Here is a 22,666-nt window from a genome sequence, read left to right as displayed (position 1 = left end):
TTCCGTCTATAAAAGCTTCTTTTGCATCCTTTGCTGCTATACACATGAAAGGGACTAACTGCTCTAGGAACTGCTATAAAAACTGTATTCTATATGTTACAGTAGTCTATTGTTTGACTAACATTTAAAGAATTTTTGTTTTCCCTTATCTCTTGCACTGTACCGGGTTATTTCCGCCATAATATGGGGATTTTGTTCTTTATAACTATCACTCCCCATATCTATTATGATATAAGAGGTATCATTCATCTATATGTTGCTCTATATATAAATTTGAATATCATTATCTTTCGGTTTGCTGTGAGTATTTTCTTTATGGCTGGCACACTTATTTGTACTGTGGTCCTAAATATTATGGCCACGGCCACCTTTTTGGCCAGGTGTGCCTTAGGTCTGATCTAATGTAACTTGGTGTATCCTTGATTTGGTGTACACATATCAGATATTAAGCTAGCAAGAGGTACTTCTCTTAGTGCATTGCGCGTGCGCGCTTTTGATATCATTGCTGGCGATCTCTGTCATGCACCCTACGTTCCTGGCTAGCTTGTGATTATACGCATGCGCGACTGCGCTGCTGTGGCGCACGCGCAGTTACCGACAAATTCTGACATGCGCCTTACATTCCTACCTGGGTTTGATTATAGTACGCATGCGGGATTACGTCGGTCCTGCGCACGCGCTGATCTAATAGTGAACATGGCGCCATCCATAATACATGGCGAGCATGGCGGAATATGTACATCTCCGGTACGTTATGCATTATCTGTATTTATATTTATGATCTGTCTTGAGTTATGTGGGGGAGGGAACCACATGCTGCTATGGACATATATACATCAATGAGTCCGGATCTTTGGACTCTGCTTACTGGTATACCCGGTGTTAGTCCGGAAACAGATGGGGGTGGTCTCTTCACTGGCGGGTGTTTACTGGCCAGAGAGTTGCTACCGACTGGTATAAAGACTCCCCATTCTCTTGGATCGTATCAGGTATGCTGAACATCATAGCACCTGCATCTGTGTATCAATGGTTCTTACTCTGACTGCCTCCTGATGAACCGTAGTTCGGGGAAACGCGTCGAGGCGACTACTGGGAAGCTAAGTGGTTCATCTGGGGTTATGACCCCCTCTTTGCTATCCATAACAAACTGTTGTTGATATCAGACTGTACATTGAAGGTGTTTGCCATTATCACCTATCTATATCTTTAAGGCAACAATTATTAGCCGCTTGCCACAGGGCCAGAATGTCGCACTGATTGTGCTATTGATGTTACCATTGAGTTTACCTTACTTGAGGCCTAAGCGAGGCTGTTTCTGTACAGTCTAGTATACATATATCTTTTTTTGAACCATTTTGTTTGTATCATTGATGACAACTCCCCGTGCCATCTTTTTGTCCTTTATGCATCTAACTACATTTTGAGATACTAATATATTTATAGATGCTATTAGCGAATACAGATTTGCATCCATAATAGTGCCCATTCGCAGTAGATACTGCATATATAATCATTGTTGGACAATTGTAATATATCGGGGTTTTGTTATGTGCACCTAGCGTGGCTTCTCTACACTATAATTCATTTCTTTCAATTGCTCATTGTTTTCTCACCTTCAGTGCAATAGTTGGTCAATAGGGTGAGCAGTGGATAGCCGCCGTTGAGTGGGGGCGCCAGAATCGTCTCTATCAGGGTGCCAACCTCCACTGCTAGGAAGGGAGAGCAGTCTAGTGTAGGGATATTTGTTAGGATAGGTGCCCAGTTCGATCCTGTTTAGGGTCATTTCACTGGGAAATTGGTATTTTTAAATTATATTTAATAAAAGAATTTTTAAGGGATTACATGTTCACAAAGTATATAATTTTTCCCTTTTTGTGCTATTTAAATTGTTTAGAGAATATTTTCAACTTGCGTGCCGCAACCAATCACGAGCTGTGACGTAATTTTAAAATCCGCGCGTTTCCTGCCTCCCGTGACGTCACGGCTTGTGATTGGTCGCGTCGCCCATGTGACCGCGACGCGACCAATCACAAGCCGGAACGTAATTTTAAAATCCTGAATGCCTAGAATTAGGCATTCAGGACCTGAAAATTACGTCACGGCTTGCTGTGATTGGTCGCGTCGCGGCCACATGGGCGGCACGCAACCAATCACAAGCCGGGACGTAATTTTAAAATGCGCGCGTTTCCTGCCTCCCGTGACGTCACAGCTTGTGATTGGTCGCGTCGCCCATGTGACCACGACGCGACCAATCACAAGCCGGAACGTAATTTTAAAGTCCTGAATGCCTAGAATTCGGCATTCAGGACCTGAAAATTACGTCACGGCTTGCTGTGATTGGTCGCGTCGCGGCCACATGGGCGGCACGCGACCAATCACAAGCCGTGACGTCACGGGAGGAAGGAAACGCGCGCATTTTAAGCAAAGAACGCTGCCGGTTCCCTCGGTGAGGTCCAGGCTGCGTCGGAGAGGTGAGTATAGCAATATTTTTTATTTTAATTCTTTATTTTACACATTAATATGGTTCCCAGGGCCTGAGGGAGAGTTTCCTCTCCTTCAGACCCTGGGAACCATCAGGAATACCGTCCGATACTTGAGTCCCATTGACTTGCATTGGTATTGGGTATCGGTATCGGATTAGATCCGATACTTTGCCGGTATCGGCCGATACTTTCCGATACCGATACTTTCAAGTTTCGGACGGTATCGCTCAACACTAGTGATCACGCGTCTGACTGCTTCTGGCACCGGAACCAGAAAATCATGAAAGCGTGTGCAGTGTGCGCTGTGAGGATTCACAAGTCTACAGTGAAATAGAGTGATAGCAGACTTGTACTTCAAGCTTAGACAAGTCCTTTAACTTTATTCAAGTTAATACTGTATGATTGAGCTGAAATGCCATGCACAAGTTGATGTGGCACTGTTTTTGAAAAAAGTAGACACGTTTTTCTTATCCTGTATAGCCTCTTTCAAGTTAGTTTCTTGCCCATATGTCTACTTCACCAAACTCACAACCTTTTAATAACAAGATTTTGAAGTCTTCCTTCGAATAACTGTGAAGACAACACCATGTGATTGGCATGCAGCTTGCAAGTGAAAAACTGGAGGTGCACAAACAAGGAGGACGTGCTCACTGAAAGTTAGTGGGTTATAAACGTAATAATATGAGATTAGTTGTCAGCTAAAGCACGTGACATGCCCAACCTTATCCTTTTTAAGGATAAATATAATATAGGTTAGAATATAGAATAGATTCAGCACTGGACTTATAAACATTAACATAACAGAAAATGCAGAAAAGAAAACAATTAACGAGTGAACCTTTAATAAATTAGAGAGCTATTGCGCCAAGACATACATATTGTACTAGACAATCAAAACCAGCAAGGAATTGAGATTGCATAGCGTTTGTAAGTCCTGAATTGCTGTAGAAGCCTCTCAGGGTAGTACCAAACTAAACGTTTAATTAATCTACTGATGCTTCTCTCAAGAAAGACTTGGAGTGACAACCACTCATAAAAGTGCCCAGTTAAGCTGCCAGTTTCCTTCCATAACACGGCAGTGATGGGCAATACCTGCTTTATCCTGACTAGAAGGCTGCAGGCCGGTAGAAGCTTAATTAACCCGCTGTTTTTCAAATTAAGGTTTTGAATACTGACACCATAAAAATTGATGTGATACATTTTTTGTAGTTGTCTAGGTTGAAAAGCTTTTTGTGAACACTAACACATTTTTGCATGTAATTTTAAATGTAAGAATATCATTATTAAGTCTATAAAATTACAGCATTATCTAAATATGGAAATATTGTCATGTCGGACGCTATTCACACTAGGGCGTCCGACAGACAGCGGTAATTCCACATTCGTCCACTATACGCTCAGTGGCGCTGGCTAGATTTTATCCAGGTTGTCTGGGGTGTTGTGAGTTCTGTTTTTGGCTCCCTCTGGTGGCTACTGGTGGTACTGGCTTACTTTTGTCTTTTATTTCCAGTGCACCTGTTCCCATCAGGAATTGGGAGTTTCCTATTTAGTTTGGCTTCTCAGTCATTCTAGTGCCGGCAATCAATGTTACCAGAGCACCTCTGTTGCTTGCTACCTGCTCCAAGTCTGCAATTCAGCTAAGTTGGATCTTTTGTATTTTTTGTGTTTGTTTTGTCCAGCACGCATTTTTTCACTCTTGCTGCTGGAAGCTCTAGTGATCTGAAATTACTACTCCGGTGTCATGAGTTGATATCGGAGTTAAAGTAATTTCAGGATGGCTGATTAGGGTTTTGAGGTGACCGCGAAGTCCTCTTTTGTATTTTCTGCTATCTAGTCAGAGGGCCTCTCTTTGCTGAACCTATATTCATACTGCGTACGTGTTTTCCTCTTACCTAGCCGTTGTTATGTGTGGGGGGCTACTATCACTTTTGGGGTTTCCCTGGAGGCAAGTCAGGTCTGTGTATTCCTCTACTAGGGGTAGCTAGATCTCCGGCTGGTGCGAGACGTCTAGGGTTAAAACGTAGGCACGCCCCCCGGCTACTATTATTTGTGTGTTAGGTTCAGCATCGCGGTCATCTGAGATTCCATCTTCCTAGAGCTAGTCCGTTTTTGCCTAAGTCCCTGCCATTGGGAATCATGACACTGGGGTTAATCTAGCTGGTAATGTGGTTGGAGGCTGGGTCACGCCCGTGGCCTTTAAATAGTCATTCTGGACTTTGGGCATCACCGATTATAGCTTGTGTCTTGTGCCTGGTGATCTCGGTCTGGAGTGGTGTTCTAGGAGAAGAAATATCATATCTGGTGTTGTATTATCTTTTGTCATATTGCTCCTTCCTAAATTTGTGTTTGTTTTGCCCTGTGCACATTATAGTGTTTTCCTGTGTGTCTGCAGCATGGTGCGTTTTTTAGTTTTCCCTGTCTGTGCTTTCTGTGGAGGTTGGTGTGTGGTCTAATCACTGGGTGGCGGATGGAGGTTTCAGCATAGGGCTGAAACAGGAGTCAGGGTCAGGCCTGGCGGCCCAGACAAGCACACCATCAGTGTAAATTCTGGGAGAGGGACAGACAGGGTTTTCCCTAGTCTGAGGGATATCGCAGGGGCCCGGGTAATTAGCTGTAGCCTACCCATTACCCCGGTGACATTATATTCGGCCTAAATAAATTTTGGATGCCATGGATCCCATGAGTTCCATAACCCGCCAGTTGGAGGCGCTGTCCTTGCTGGTCACTGAGTTGAAGGGGGCAGTTCAGCAACAGGGTCTTGTGGTATCTAATGTGCAAGCTGAATCTGCAGGTAGAGTTGCAGAGCCAAAGGTCCCTTTACCTGAGAGGTTTGATGGGGAACGCAGTAAATTTGTTGTTTTTCGTGAAGCTTGCAAATTATATTTTCGTATGCGCCCGGTTTCCTCAGGTAATGGGGCTCAGCGTGTGGGCCTGGTATTGTCATTACTGAACAGAGACCCCCAAGCATGGGCATTTCCATTACCATCTGATTCAGCTGCATTTAACTCAGTGGAGTTTTTTTTTCTGCTCTTGGACTATATGATGATCCTGACAGATTGGCTCTAGCAGAATCTAAAATACGCGCTCTCCGCCAAGGGGAGCGAATGGCGGAGGATTACTGTTCTGAATTTCACCACTGGGCGGTGGACACACAATGGAATGACCCTGCGCTGCGGAGTCAGTTTGTACATGGGGTTTCGAGAAGGGTTAAACAAGCCCTCCTGATGTATGAGATTCCTGCTTCTCTAGAGTCTGCCATGAGTCTTGTTGTCTGCATTGATCGCCGTTTGCCTCAGGGGGTGCAAGAGACGCCGCTTATGGGGGAGGGCGTAGGTGCATGTGAGGTTGCTGCAGGTGAGCCCACGGAGCCTATGCAAATCGCAGGGGTGTCACATCATCGAGCCTCCTCACTCAGGAAGCAGGGAGCCTGTTTTTGCTGTGGTAAAATAGGGCATTATGTAAATGATTGTCCTCTGTTTTCTAAGAAAAGCGCAATGGCGGAAAACTACTAAGCTCAGAGGGTGTGGAGGAGGCCAATCTGTGCTTATGCATATCCTCCATGGTGGTCTCTCAATGTATGCTCCCTGCCAGAGTTATGGTCGCTGGCTGAGAGCTGCCAATCACTGTTTTTGTGGATAGTGGGTCGGCCACTAATCTCATTGATGAGGAGTTTGCGCGCACGGCCGGGTTCACGGTCGAAAAAATGCCTCATCCTATCCGGGTGGTCACCATCAATGCTACTCCACTCCCACAGGGGGATATTACTGAGTTTGTGGCTGCGGTTAAACTCCACATTGGGGTCCTACATTCTGAGCAAGTTACATGTAAGGTGCTCAGTAATCTTCCTACATAAATGGTTCTGGGCTTTCCATGGTTGTCTATACACAACCCGGTGATTGACTGGAAAACTCAGGACATAATTCAGTGGAGCGGATTCTGCCAGGAGAATTGCCTGACCACATGTGTGTCCGTTGTGACTCCTAGCATTCCTGGGTCACTGGATTTCGCAGATGTGTTCTCTGAAAAGGGTTGCTCAGAATTGCCACCACATCGACCCTATGACTGTACTATTAGGTTTAAACCAGGGGCCAAATTGCCGAAAGCTAGGATGTTTAACATCTCTGGTCCTGAGAGGCAAGCTTTAAAAGACTACATTGCTGAGAGTTTGAGCAAAGGGCACATCAGGCCTTCGTCCTCGCCGGTGGCAGCGGGGTTCTTCTTCGTTAAGAAGAAAGATGGCGGACTGCGTCCGTGTCTGGATTTTAGGGAATTAAACCAGATTACGGTTCGTGATCCATACCCTATGCCACTGATACCTGATTTGTTCAACCAGGTGGCTGGTGCTAAGTGGTTTTCCAAGCTTGACCTCAGGGGGGCGTACAACTTCATAAGAGTCCGTCAAGGTGATGAGTGGAAGACGGCGTTTAATACTCCTGAGGGTCATTTTGAAAATTTGGTGATGCCATTTGGGTTGACAAACGCGCCTGCTGTATTTCAACATTTCATAAATGATGTGTTCTCGCATGTACTGGGGAAATTCGTTATTGTGTACCTAGATGACATTCTCATTTATTCATGCGACCGTGATACTCATTTAGAGCATGTGAGGCAGGTGTTACAGCTACTCAGAGAAAATAAGCTCTATGCAAAACTTGAGAAACGTGTATTTTCGGTTCAGGAGTTGCCTTTCTTGGGTTATATTGTGTCTGCTTCAGGGTTTAAAATGGACACCGCTAAGGTGCAAGTGGTGCTGCATTGGGAACGGCCTGATAACCTAAAAGCACTCCACCGGTTCCTTGGATTTTCTAATTATAGAAAATATATCAAAGATTTTTCTACCATTGCTAAACCGCTTACTGACATGACGAAAAAGGGTACCAATTTCTCCGCCTGGCCTGAGGCTGCTGTGCGCGCATTCAAATTTCTGAAGAACAGTTTTGCTTCGGCCCCCAGTCTGGTGCAACTGGACGTATCAAAACCATTTACCGTGGAAGTCGATGCGTCTAAGGTTGGAGTGGGGGCGGTGCTGTCACAAGGCTCATCCTTGGGCGAGTTGCATCCATGCGCCTACTTTTCCAAGAAGCTGTCGCCCGCTGAACGTAACTACGATATCGGCAACAGGGAGTTGTTGGCTATCAAGTTGGCTTTTGAGGAATGGCGACACTTCTTGGAGGGGTCGGTCCACCAGGTTACAGTTATCACCAACCATAAAAATCTGCTTTATTTAGAGTCAGTCAAGCATCTGTCCCCCAGGCAGGCTCGCTGGGCATTGTTTTTCACGCGATTCAACTTTTTTGTCACGTACCGTCCGGGGTCTAAGAACACTAAGGCAGATGCTTTATCCAGGTGTTTTCCAGGGGGAGAACCTCGGGAATATTCGGTACCCATCCTCCAAAAGGGTATAGTGGTCTCGGCTCTCACGACCGAGGTTGAGGCTGAGTTGCCGAGGCTCAGGAGGAAGTACCACCAGAGCTTCCCATTAACAAATCATTTGTACCACTCCATCTTCGCCTAAAGGTGTTGGGTGAGCAAGGGGTACCTTGGAGTTGGTGTCGCGTCTGTTTTGGTGGCCCTAAATCCGACAGGACGTGGTCTCATACATATCAGCATGTACCACGTGTGCTAGGGCTAAGACGCCTCGCTCCCGTTCTGCTGGCTCATTACATCCTCTAGGGGTACCCAGTAGGCCATGGATGGAGATCTCCATGGATTTTATTACAGACCTACCCTCCTCAGCTGGGAACACGGTCATCTTGGTGGTTGTTGATCGGTTCTCAAAGATGTTGCACTTTGTGTCCTTGCCTTCGTTGCCTAAGACTCTGGCTCAGGTTTTTGTGCAGGAGGTGGTCAGACTTCACGGGGTCCCATCTGACATAGTGTCTGATAGGGGTACTCAGTTTGTGGCAAAGTTTTGGAAAGCATTTTGTTCACGGCTGGGGATCAAGTTGTCGCATTCTTCAGTGTTTCATCCTCAGTCAAATGGTCAGACCGGGCGTATGAACCAGAATTTGGAGCAGTAGTTACGCTGCTTTGTTTCTGACAACCAGGAGGAGTGGTCGACGTTTCTTCCTTTGGCTGAGTTTGTCATTAATAATCACCACCAGGAATCGTCTGGGGAGTCCCCGTTCTTTTGTGTTTACTGGCACCATTCTCAATTTTGTACTCTGCGTCAGGGTGGCTCTGCTGGCGTTCCGGAGGAGGAGGATCAGCTAGGAGCACAACTGTCATCCGTTTGGAGGAGAGTGAAACAGCGCTTGCTGAGTGTGGGTGCAAGGTACAAACGAGTGGCTGACAGTAGACGTGTGCCAGGTCCGGACCTGAGTGTGGGTGATTGGGTGTGGTTGTCCACAAAAAACATAAAACTCAAAGTACCATCCCTAAAATTGGGTCCAAGGTTTATTGGTCCATTTAGGGTCGCCGCCATCATTAACCCGGTAGCCTACCGATTGGAGCTTCCTACGGTATATAAAATACACAACGTGTTTCACAGATCTCTTTTAAAGAAGGTCGTGGGTTCCGTGGACGCGGCGCCGATGCCACCTCCAGTCTTGGTGGATGGCAATTTGGAGTTTGAAGTCTCCAAGGTGGTTGACTCTCGTATAGTGCACCGCACATTACAGTACCTGGTACACTGGCGTGGTTATGGGCCGGAGGAGAGGTCTTGGGTACTAGCTTCGAACATACATGTGGACCGGCTGGTTAGTATGTTTCACCGCCGCCATCCGGACAAGCCAGGTCCTATAAGTCGTGAGGGCCCTGGGGTCCCTCGTAGAAGGCGGGGTACTGTCATGTCGGACGCTATTCACACTAGGGCGTCTGACAGACAGCGGTAATTCCACATTCGTCCACTATACGCTCAGTGGCGCCGGCTAGATTTTATCCAGGTTGTCCGGGGTTAATCTAGCTGGTAATCTGGTTGGAGGCTGGGTCACGCCCGTGGCCTTTAGTCATTCTGGACTTTGGGCATCGCCGATTATAGCTTGTGTCTTGTGCCTGGTGATCTCGGTCTGGAGTGGTGGTCTAGGAGAAGAAATATCGTATCTGGTGGTGTATTATCCTTTGTCATATTTCTCCTTCCTATATTTGTGTTTGTTTTGCCCTGTGCACATTATAGTGTTTTCCTGTGTGTCTGCGGCTTGGTGCATTTTTTAGTTTTCCCTGTCTGTGCGTTCTGTGGAGGTTGGTGTGTGGTCTAATCACTGGGTGGCGTGTTGAGGTTTCAGCATATGGCTGAAACAGGAGTCAGGTTTAGGCCTGGCGGCCCAGACAAGCACACCATCAGTGTAAATTCTGGGAGAGGGACAGACAGGGTTTTCCCTAGTCTGAGGGATATCGCAGGGGCCCGGGTAATCAGCTGTAGTCTACCCATTACCCCCGTGACAAATATTTGTCCAATTACATAATTTATTTCCCATTAGGGTAGGGCTACTTGGCATATTGCATCATGAAATAGAATATAATAACTGTATTCTTCCCTTAACATACACAATTTTTGCCTTGCTTTGCATGCATTATGTGAAAAAAATATTAGTGTTAATTAAAACATTTTAATAACTTGCATGCTTCACAATACATTGCAAGTTGCTCTAGACTGATTAGTGGCAATTCAAGTTTTGAGTCAGTCTTTTTTCTCCTGAATGCAAATCTAATCAATCTTGATACTATTACAAGTTAGAATTTAGTTTAGATTCACATTCAGGAAAAGAAAGAAGGGGCTGGAGTAAGAGTCTACAGTAAGCCAACTTTTGGGATTGATACTGAAAGTCATCAAGAAGCTTGCAATGTATTGTATTACATGTAAGTGGGTAAGCTGCAGAAGCAAAATTATTAAAAAGCTTTAACAAAACCAATAATAAAAATGTTTTATTTAACATAATAAATGTAATTCAATGCAAAAATGCAAACATGTCCATAGCCTTGAAATTATAAATTTCAAATTTCAAAATAGTTGGGACATTATGCAAAGTGTAGTGAAAACAAGAATACAATGATTTGTAAATATCTTTTTGCCATATTTTATTCACAACAGACCACAGAGCAGAAGATGAAAGTTAAACATTTTTCTATAAATAAACTCAATTAGAAATTCATGACAGCAAAACATCTCAAAGAAATTGGGACATGTCTACCATTGTGTATCATCCCCTCTTCTTTTTGCAATAGTCCGTAAACTTCTGAGAAGTGAGGAGACCAAATGCTGGAGTTTTGGGATAAGGATTGTGACGACACAGCATTTAATCTTAATTACCCAGACGTCTATTTTTTGTAAGCCAGGAGGCATAGACTCTTTGTACCGACGTTTGGATCTATGTGTTTGTTCTTCAGTTTGTCAAGAACCATAGATTATTGACATATGAGTGATGTTGAGCGATACCATCCGATACTTGAAAGTATCGGTATCGGATAGTATCGGCCGATACCCGAAAAGTATCGGATCTCGCCGATACCGATACCCGATACCAATACAAGTCAATGGGACTCAAGTATCGGAAGGTATCCCTTATGGTTCCCAGGGTCTGAAGGAGAGGAAACTCTCCTTCAGGCCCTGGGATCCATATGAATGTGTAAAATAAAGAATTAAAATAAAAAATATTGATATACTCACCTGTCCGGAGGCCCCTGCACCTTACCGCTGTTAACCGGCAGCTTCCGTTGCTTAAAATGAGCGCGTTTAGGGCCTTCCATGACGTCACGGCTTCTGATTTGTTGCGTGCCGCTCATGTGACCGCCACGCGACCAATCACAAGCCGTGACGTCATTCTCAGGTCCTAAATTCAGAATTCTAGGAATTTAGGACCTGAGAATGACGTCACGGCTTGTGATTGGTCGCGTGGCAGTCACATGAGCGGCACGCAACCAATCAGAAGCCGTGACGTCATGGAAGGTGCTGAACGCGCTCATTTTAAGCAAAGCAGGCTGCCGGTTACTACCAGGGCGCGTCAGAGGGTGAGTATATCCCTATTTTTTATTTTAATTCTTTATTTTTTACATGGATATGGATCCCAGGGCCTGAAGGAGAGTTTCCTCTCCTTCAGACCCTGGGAACCATACACTGGGAACTTCCGATTCCCGATACCACAAAAGTATCGGATCTCGGTATCGGAATTCCGATACCGCAAGTATCGGCCGATACCCGATACTTGCGGTATCGGAATGCTCAACACTACATATGAGTCTTAAACGTTGATGTTTGATATTTTTGAATGGCTTACGTTTACCTCTTATATCAGCTCTTACAGCTTATTTTTCTGCTATCTTTGCAAGACAGGGATGCAGGCTCATTGAACAAGAACACTGAACATATTATGCTTGATAATATGTTGATTTGACCATTGTATGGGAACCTGTGGCTTGTTGGCTTGCAAAAAAGAGGAGGAAAAACTATGCAAATGTATTAAATACTCAAACAATGCAAGTCAATTTAATCAAACCTTCCTCTTGACCTCTGGATAATGGCTTGAAGGACAACAGTTGTGAAATATATAAGGTGGATTTGCCTCTATAATAAGAGATCTGGGGAACCAGAGACACTGTACAAAACCACAACCAGGAACATTCTACAGGATAGCTTCCAGAAAATCATGGCTCCATCATGAGGGACACAGATTTGACATTCTTCAGGATGCCAGCCTAAGAAACCACGGCCCCAGCTGAAAGAATACAGATCTGCTCCATTGACCATCACGGTTTAGCATTATCAGTCTTAACTATTCAAGACCTTCTTTACATCATAAAAATGTAACATATATTTGTGGATTGCACAGCAAACTGTGCTTACAAACAATGTTTTCTGGAAGTATTTCTGACCCCGTATATTGATTTGCATGACCGAATCATTACTCTTTTTAATGCAACTCCCCCTGAGGGCTTGTAGATCGTGAGCATCCAATATTGACTTTTGTCCTTGTGCACTTGGATCTCTCCAGAATTTCTGAATTTTAGATGACATTATTTATTGTGAAGTCTTTGCAATTTTATGTTGAGGACATTTTTCTGAAATTGTTCCACATTTTTTAGGCAAAGTTCTCAGTTGTTCACAGGTTGGTGAGCCTCTGACCATCTTTGCTTGTGAAAGACTCTGCCTCTCTAACATGCTCTTCTTATACACAGTCATGTGGATTAGTTGAAAACTGTTGTGCTAGCTGTTTTTAATAATTTTTAAATTTTCTAGCCTTTTGTTATAACTTCCCCAACTTATTTGAGATGTGTTGCTGCCATATATTTCCAAATTAGTTAATTTTTCAAATGAAATAGAAAAATGTCTAACTTTCAACTTCTGATCTGTGATCTACATTCTGTTGTGAATTAAATATGGCTATAAGAGATTTACAAATCCTTACATTCTTATTTTCTTTGCATATTGCTATAATCACACTATTGAAAATGTGTAGGATACAACTTTGGTACTTACAGGACTAATTACAGACTAATTGAGACGTCACTGGAGCAGTGCGAGTTGTGAATCAGGAGAGATACCACTGGCTGGAGTGCTCTCAATATTGTGTGCGGGACTAAATATTCAAATACACCTTCACACCTGCTGAGTTTCCATCTATCTCCACTGTTCTCTGGCTTGATGAAGCCAGAGCTGTCAATTTAAGAAAAGGGGGATGGAGCTTGGGGCATAACAAGCGGGTAGGAAGGTGTATTTAAATTATTGGCCCCGCCGTGAAGCACCAAACGGCGGGACTTAGTTTGAACAGCCATTCTGTGCTGACAGTCCCTTTAATTTTATTAATCACTTTTATCAACGTCCCTGCCTTTTGGATTATCCATTTCACTACCAGTGGGAATATTTTGACATTTACAGAAGGCACATTAGTATGTAAGGTTAGCACACATTTGTAATGTTTATTAGTTTTTCTTTAGCTCGTTCAGAAAGTGGGATTATAGGGCAAGATAGTGAGCTAGCGCTAGTGGACCTCACCGAGTATAGTGTTGACTACTGTTTTGTGCTATTATTACTAAGTGTACAGATATACTTATTAGCTGCCTGCAGCTTTTGTACACTAGTATTCTGAGAGACTTCCATAATTTTACTTTAAAAGAAGAACTAGTGCTACTTTTATTCATTTGGCACAACAAATGTAAGTGATTTCTAGTATCACAGCTCCACCTGCAAGTGGTGACTCCTAGAGATGAGCGAATATATTCAAATGAAACTGAATTCTATTTCAGATTTACAAAAACTCACATTTGCTAAAATGTGGATTTTTTGCAATTCATTTATGCATGGATTCAGCAAAAGGCCCATCAAAGTGTTAAAAAATGAAAAAAATTCTTACAATCACCTTTTTGACCCTCCGCTAGTCACCGACACCATCCGAGTCAGTGCTCGCCACATCTTGTGATCGCCGATGTTTGCACTGAAATCGCTGAGCCTCTTACACCAGGCTAGGACTTCCTTCTCTGATGAGGCCTGGCAAGTTCTTGCACATGTACGCAAGTTCCTGGTGCACATCATGATGTGATATCATCCTATAGCTATACAACTCTGTATGAATAATTCCAGTTTAACCCCTTTCATATAAACATACTCTTAGGTTCACAAGTTTTTAAAAAAATATATACTAATGTGAACCCAAAAATGTTCTGATACTGTGGAAGCACTTTGGGCCATATTTATAAAAACTACTGTATACAGTATGTAATAACAGATACATGTATGCCATATTTTTAAAGTTTCTGGCTGCCATAAGCTGCATGCTTTCCTTTATGTTCAACATTTTCTATGCCACAAAACAGTCAACCTACCTAGGCCTGGTCTTTCGTACACTTTGAGAGGGTTTTCTAATGGAGCAAAAAGTCACATATGAGACATTTGATTTATTTTGTCAACATTTTAGGCATCAGCGAGCATGCTCTAACATATAGAATTTGCTCCGACTTCCCATATATTCATGCACCCATTTGGGGAATTTGATGCATCTCTAGTAAAAAAAAAAATGTCAATAGAGTTGAGCGAATTTTTCAAAATTCGGTTCTGGTTATGATCGGTGGCGAATATTATTTTTGCAATATTTGCCGAACACAGTCGAGCATTATTGGAGTCAATGGGTGTAGAAATGAACGAATATGTTCGGAACCGATCATCAAACATAAATTCGGCACGAATAGGATACCAATACGGCAAGAATATGGCAAATTCAGATTCGGCGACCGATTCCGAAGATATTCGCTCAACTCTAGTTGTCAAGATGATGTTTTTTAGAATTGTTCTCCATTTTTTGCTGATTCTATTGCAAAAGTACTGTTGATCCTAGCTTTGTAATCTATAGGAATTCTAACCTAAGCTTCTTAAAGCATTACTATTGAATGTCCAAATAAAGACAATATTTGTGAAAGAAAACAGATTTAAAACCTAAATATCTTTGTAGCCTATGTTATGCTACCAGTCAGGAGGACTGAACATTCCAGATCACAAATTCCTATGCAATCACTTCACACTTGGTGCAACAACATTTGCAGTGCTTAAAATAAAAATGCATGCAAAGGAAAAAAATACAGCACTCTTAATGTTCCCATAGTGTAGCATAAAATAGGCTTCAGGTTGTCCTACCAAATGATTAGTGTTAGTTTACATCATTAGTATGTAGCCCACAGAATAAAATAATAATAAAAAAAGAAGCACATCAGAAGTTGCAACGTGAATGTGAACAGGTGGAGATTGCAAAGAAAAAGGTAGCATACCACAGGACAAAATGGGAAAAAGCAGTTTTTGTACAGTGGTGAAAATGCCCACAGGTTTTCACCAACTTTCGGCAGAACCATATCTAGCCACACACAAGATCATGCTGTTGCACTGTATTCAGATCAAACCTCAAACTACCTAGTGTGCATTCAAGCCTGCGGAGAAATCTGACTTATTTTCTATGGAGAACAGTACAACTAATAAGAAGCATAGTACTAATAGACAGCATTTATGTAAGAAAGCATTAACAAAAGAAAAACTAATGCTTTTCGGCTATTGCTTGAGGAAGACATAAACAAACCTGAATTTCTTTTCCAAGTCGTCTTTGAAGCCTGAATATGAATTGCAATAAAAATAAAACATTATAAATATAAAATTTCTCTTTTTTTTTAATTAGATGTTTTTTCACCAGTTTAGATGAACGTGGATAACGTTTTTGGAGAACAAAAGGATAAATATGACATGATGGAAAACGTCATTTTTTTTAAAGTTAAATTTAGTTAAAATTAAAAATTTGTTTGTTTTTTTTTTTTTTTACAAATAATTTTTTTTAATTTCTATTTTTTTTACTATCCTTAATTTTTTATTTTTTTAATTGTTCTTCCGCTGATCGTATCTTGAAGTGCTAAAAATGTAAGTGTTCAATCCAGATAATAAAAGTGTTTGGCTTCAGCTATTACAACTTAAAGTGTATATCTATGTGCAATGTTTTGGTAGGTTTTCCATTCATTGTTACAAGCACAATACAACAAAAAGGAAAATGCATGATCACTGTACGAATGTATATGAAAGTATGAAAAAAACAAATAAAACACACTTCTCAATCACACTTTCTGTTCTTAGAATGTTACTTTTAAGTTTTGTTCACCATAAAAAAAGTAGAAAAAGTGATAAAACGGAAGTATTATAGTTATGTTTTTTTTTCAACTGTTGCTTTAACTATTATTGAAAAGAAACAAAAATTAAGTATTTAAAAAAAAACACATCATAAAAATTAAAAAAAAAACATGGAAAATGTTGTACTGCAGAAGAGCTTGTAGACCATAAGATGACACCACAGCTTTCTGTGATTATTGTGTCCGGTCGTTATGGAATCTGGAAATTGTGAAATGCTTTTTTGGATGCCCCACTATAGAGGTATTCTCCTCTAATAGACTGTTTCTTGGGGGAAATATAAAATGGATAAGTACGGTATGTTATTTTGAGAATGGAGGTTCTTTATTTCTTTATAACCAACTTTAAAATGGCTGAAAATTTTAGCAAAATTTTAGTTTCAAAACGTGAGTGCTACTTAAGAAGTTTAGCCAATTCTTTTTTATTGATGCCCCCCCCCCCTTAAGTAGAGGCCATCAATATCTGATTGTTAGGAGTGCAACACTCTGCATCCCCCCAGGCATTACTGACAGCAGCCGGTAGTTCTGGGATGCTGTCGGAACACAGTTCTGTCATTTCTATAGTAGCCACGGCTGGGTAGTGCAGATCCACACCCTACTCACCTTAACAGGTGGTGGATCTGCCGTACCCTACTGCAGCCACTATAGTTTTGATGGAGCTGCTGTGGTCCAACAGCATCTGAGAACTTCGTTCTGACTGCCGTTGGTAACTCCTGATCGGTGGAGATACAGAATGTTGCACCCCCGCCAATCAGATATTGATGGTATCATTAGGATATCTCATTATGAAAAAAATAGTGGTCAAACCCTGTAAGTGGTGCAATGTCAAGAGTGACCATAAAAATGTCTAAATAAATTGTAACGTAAACTGACTTATTAGAATAGGTTTCAACGGTAAAAGATCTATCTCATAATCCAGTCATTCTATTTTAGCAATACTGTTTTTTTTGCTCAAGAGAAAAGACATTTCGGTATGTTAATCTGTTGCCCTGTCATTGCCCTTGTCTTCAGTACTAAATTATGACTCTCTAAGTACAGAAATCTATTTCCTTGGTGCTCCATAAATAAATGGTAAAGTTGTCTTCTTTATTCTTTATCTAATCTGTCAATGATAAAATCTGCAAAAAAACAGATTATTTCCATCGTTTTGAAAAATGCGTATGTAAATGTCTGGAATTAAAGAAAACTATTTTTTCTAAATAAAGATTTATATAAAATAGTTGATACTGTAAATCAATACATAGAAAAAAATTATTCTGGCTCAAAATTCATAAATAATTATAATAAGTATTAGTGGCATATAGATGAAAGCACCGAGGTGCGGCCTTAGGTAGATAACTATTTCTCTCTTATGCTCAAAATAGCTATGGATTAGGACATTTTTTTTCTGTTAGTCCTTATTTTTTACAAATGACATCAAAACTAGAAATGCACACTAAGAAAACAGACACTTACAAAAACAATATCTACATCTATTCATTTGTTTTCTTCTGCCAGGTGTTCAGTAGCTGGTTGATCCATTTTAAATATATATATTTTGAATTGTGTAAAATATGTTATATGTATTTTAAAAATTGCTTAAAAGATCTTCATCATTCTCTTCTAACGATGGACAATCAACAGGGTCTTTAAAAGCTTCATCACGCTAAAGCCTATGGCAGTTTTACTAATGTTTTCTCTGTCACAAAATGGGAATAACTAGAGATCTATCATTATAAACTACAAGTTTTAATAAAAAATATCAGCTATACTTTCAAAAACTTCCTTTAACAAGGATCAGTTGAGCAGATTTGTGCTGCCCTGGTTCTGCATCCAGAAGGATCATATGGACCAGGGAAGTCTTCATATCTGCAGCCGTCATCCTCGGCACCTCATCATAAGTGACTCTTGTACTTTATAAGCCCCGTCATAATGTCACTGAGCTTAGTAGGTTCAAGTCAAAAAATGACCAGCTTTGGAAAAATATGGTTTTAACATACTCTTTTGTTTATGCTATTTGTGACAATGGTTGCATAGGTTCAAAGCCTATATATACAGTACAGATTTTTCTGTATTTTCATGACTATGAAAATTGTACATTCACACTGAAGGCATCAAAACTATGAATTAACACATGTGGAATTATATACTTAACAAAAAAGTGTGAAACAACTGAAATTATGTCTTATATTCTAGGTTCTTCAAAGTAGCCACCTTTTGCTTTGATGACTGCTTTGCACACTCTTGGCATTCTCTTGATGAGCTTTAAGAGGTAGTCACCGGGAATGGTCTTCCAACATTCTTGAAGGAGTTGCTTAGCACTTGTTGGCCCTTTTGCCTTCACTCGTCGGTCCAGCTCACCCCAAACCATCTCGATTGGGTTCAGGTCTGGTGACTGTGGAGGCCAGGTCATCTGGCGTAGCACCCCATCACTCTCCTTCTTGGTCAAATAGCCCTTACACAGCCTTGAGGTGTGTTTGGGGTCATTGTCCTGTTGAAAAATAAATGATGGTCCAACTAAACGCAAACCTGATGGACTAGCATGCCGCTGCAAGATGCTGTGGTAGCCATGCTGATTCAGTATTCCTTCAATTTTGAATAACAGTGTTACCAGAAAAGCACCCCCACACCATCATACCGCCTCCTCCATGCTTCATGGTGGGAACCAGGCATGTAGAGTTTCATGTAGAGTCATTAAACTGTTAAACTGTAAAGCGCTGCGGAATATATTGGCGCTATATAAATAAAGATTATTATTATTATTATTATTATTATTATTATTATTATTAGAGTCCAACCATTCACCTTTTCTGCGTCGCACAAAGACACGGTGGTTGGAACAAAAGATTTCAAATTTGGAGTCATCGGACCAAAGCACAGATTTCCACTGGTCTAGTGTCCATTCGTTGTGTTCTTTAGCCCAAACAAGTCTCTTCTGCTTGTTGCCTGTCCTTAGCAGTGGTTTCCTAACAGCTATTTTACCATGAAGGCCTGCAGCACAAAGTCTCCTCTTGTAGATATGTGTCTGCTGCTAGAACTCTGTGTGGCATTGACCTGGTCTCTAATCTGAGCTGCTGTTAACCTGCAATTTCTGAGGCTGGTGACTCGGATAAACTTATCCTCAGAAGCAGAGGTGGCTCTTGGTCTTCCTTTCCTGGGGCAGTCCTCATGTGAGCCAGTTTCTTTGTAGCGCTTGATGGTTTTTGCCACTGCACTTGGAGACACTTTCAAAGTTTTCCCAATTTTTCGGACTGACTGACCTTCATTTCTTAAAGTAATGATGGCCACTCGTTTTTCTTTACTTAGCTGCTTTTTTCTTGCCATAATACAAATTCTAACAGTCTATTCAGTAGGACTATCAGCTGTGTATCCACCAGACTTCTTCACAACACAACTGATGGCCCCAACCCCATTTATAAGGCAAACAATCAAAACTTATTAAACCTGACAGGGCACACCTGTGAAGTGAAAACCATTCCCGGTGACTACCTCTTGAAGCCCATCAAGAGAATACCAAGAGTGTGCAAAGTATTCATCAAAGCAAAAGGTGGCTACTTTGAAGAACCTAGAATATAAGACATATTTTCAGTTGTTTCACACTTTTTTGTTAAGTATATAATTCCATATAATGTGTTAATTCATAGTTTTGATGCCTTCAGTGTGAATGTAAAATTTTCATAGTCATGAAAATACAGAAAAATCTTTAAATGAGAAGATGTGTCCAAACTTTTGGTCTGTACTGTATGTCAATAGATTGAGAGCCTGCTTTAGAGGTTTTGCAATGCTAATGAATCTGGAACTAGAGATGAGTAGATTCAAAATGAAGTAAAATTCAAATTCACCTGTTAGTGCGTTTTTTCCCAAAAAATTCAATTTGTGGACAAGTTATGATTCTCAAATGTAATGTCCCTTATGTTATGGGGTCTTGCTGAACCTTAGAGCATAATAAATGTATTGTATAAAAGAAAAAAAAACATACTTACCCTCTGTTCATTCCTCGCTGCATATTCTGATCCCCACTGCTCACATTGGAATCTTCGGGCCTCTCCCACTGTGCCAGACTTCCAGCTGGGAGGGACTTGCGCAAGTGCATGGGAGGTCAACAGCGTCTTGACGTCACAATGTGCACCGTGAGCTTCCGGCTGACATGTGCAGAACCGTTCGAAGTGCCATGACAATTGGAAGTCTGGCACAGTGTGGGAGGCCTAGAGATTCCCACAGAATCGGTAGGGGATCAGAAAATGTAGTGAGACCTGGACGAAGGGTAAGTATAAGAGAAAGTATAAGTCTGCAGTCACATAGAAAAAATTATGCAAGTTTGCAGATGTGCTTGATTAAAATCTTATCATTTTGAGTCTACAGCTCCTAAATGTCCAAGAATTGGGGGTTATAAACAGAAACACAAGATATCTAAAAGTTAAAACAAGGATAAGGACAAGTCACTGCCATTGAGCGTACAGAACTGATGATTTTCATGACAATTGTCTAGTGGATAAAAAGTAAAATGTAGAGGAGTAAACAATCAAGAAATAAGAACTTCACATAACGATTGGCAGCAGGTGCCATGCAGACATAAAAGTCAAGTCAAGATCTTAATGCCACAGACACAGATTACAGAGTCCAGGAGGTGCTTCAGCCTGGACAGAACCCTATGTTAAAAGCAAAATGCTAAAATTTAAGACAGTTGTACCAAAAATATACAGAAATAGAAGATATGGACAGAACAATGCAACAATACTATGTTGTGTGTTGCTCAATGAAGAGTTATATGGGAATAGAAAAAAATGAACTAGAGCCAGTCATTGCATGTTCTTTACACCTAGGAAATTATCTTCAAGGAACACAGTGAAATACGTGTTTCGTGTATGAGAATGGTTCAGGGTCTATAGGTCCAAATCAGAGAAATAAAGAAGGTACTCAACTGTTTAGGATGGATCATTGGTGCCCAATGTTGTTATCACAACATTTAAAGAGGGTTTCCAGGTTTTACCATTAGGCTTCTACATAATAATAATTTGTAGTTGGTGGGATCTGATCTTTAGATCCACAAATCAGCAGATCTGTTACTTTAGACCAATATCGCCACTCTTGAATGTGACTCAGTTGCAGTAAGGGACATTGCTACATAAACATTAAAGGGCTTTTCGTAACATTATGAAGGGTTAAAATTGTAAAGTGCTTGTGAAAACAAGCAACTTTGCAATTTACCACTTATTAAAAAATCGTACTTGTTCTCAAGATTTTCTACTGCTCACTCTCTAGGTTAACGTCCACCACTGCAGTCCATCAGTGGTGGTCAGTCAAGGAGTGCATGCTTACAAGCTCTGTTGGAAAGAAATTGTAAGTGCTGCTTTTAAGCTATCTGGATCATTAGATTTGGCCATTGCTGATTAAGAAGCCAAGCAGTTTGGGGAAGTGGTGCAATCATACTGCCGGCCTGTTTTGTAAATCATTGAAAGTGCACTCCACTGCTCCTTCGCCTGCCATGCAGGAAGCTGGGACATAGGGGCACGGTTGTATCCTGAAGATCAAGACCATTTAATGGTGCTGTTTCAGGTGTTTTTGTGAAGGTGCGCCATGAATTTTTCTGTTGGTCATTCATGATCCTGATTAGCAGATCACATATTTATGATTTATCTTAGTTTTTTACATTATTATTAAAAACTGGAAAACATTTAAATTCAGTAGATATGATTTGACTGTTTATGAGTCAGATTTTAGAATCAATGCTTTAAAAAATTTAAAATTGTGTTGGGCAAAGCAAGTACCTTTTTACCTATAGCAACACCCATTGTGCAAACTAAGGCTCCCTACTGACTGTCCATCATTCTACTATGTGAACAATGGACGTGGCGACTAGTGTTGAGCATTCCGATACCGCAAGTATCGGGTATCGGCCGATACTTGCGGGTATCGGAATTCCGATACCGAGATCCGATACTTTTGTGGTATCGGGTATCGGTATCGAAACAACATTAATGTAATAATGTGTAAAATAAAGAATTAAAATAAAAAATATTGCTATACTCACCTCTCCGACGCAGCCTGGACCTCAGCGAGGGAACCGGCAGCGTTGTTTGCTTAAAATTCGCGCGTTTATTTCCTTACTTGAAGTCCCGGCTTGTGATTGGTCGCGTGCCGCCCATGTGCGCGCGTGTCCAGCCTCCCGTGACGTCACGGCTTGTGATTGGTCGCATCGCGTCGCGACCAATCACAAGCCAGAACGTAATTTTAAAATCCTGAAGGACCTAAAATTACGTCACGGCTTGCTGTGATTGGTCGCGTCGCGGCCACATGGGCGACGCGACCAATCACAAGCTGGGACGTCACGGGAGGCAGGACAAGCGCGCATTTTAAAATGTGCGCGTGTCCAGCCTCCCGTGACGTCACGGCTTGTGATTGGTCGCGTCGCCCATGTGACCGCGACGCGACCAATCACAAAGCCGGAACGTAATTTTAAAATACTGAAGGACCTAAAATTACGTCACGGCTTGCTGTGATTGGTCGCGTCGCGGCCACATGGGCGGCACGCGACCAATCACAAGCCGGGAATTCAAGTAAGGAAATAAACGCGCGAATTTTAAGCAAACAACGCTGCCGGTTCCCTCGCTGAGGTCCAG

General features: G+C 41.7%; 1 protein-coding gene across 2 annotated transcripts in view; it reads right to left on the bottom strand.

The window, feature by feature from the left end:
* The window catches only part of HCN1 (hyperpolarization activated cyclic nucleotide gated potassium channel 1), a 508,213-nt gene that overhangs the window by 23,732 nt on the left and 461,815 nt on the right, over positions 1-22,666 (bottom strand). The window contains exon 8 of one of the 2 annotated variants that reach the window (XM_077285340.1): positions 14,238-14,273. The exons of the other annotated variant lie outside the window; for it this stretch is intronic. Coding sequence (XP_077141455.1) covers positions 14,238-14,273 — 36 coding nt within the window. The remainder of the gene's footprint in view (positions 1-14,237; positions 14,274-22,666) is intronic. 2 annotated transcript variants of the gene reach the window in all.

Source organism: Ranitomeya variabilis, chromosome 1 (assembly GCF_051348905.1).
Source record: "Ranitomeya variabilis isolate aRanVar5 chromosome 1, aRanVar5.hap1, whole genome shotgun sequence".
NCBI classification, from domain to species: Eukaryota; Metazoa; Chordata; class Amphibia; order Anura; family Dendrobatidae; genus Ranitomeya; species Ranitomeya variabilis.
This window is presented reverse-complemented; position numbering and strand designations above follow the sequence as displayed.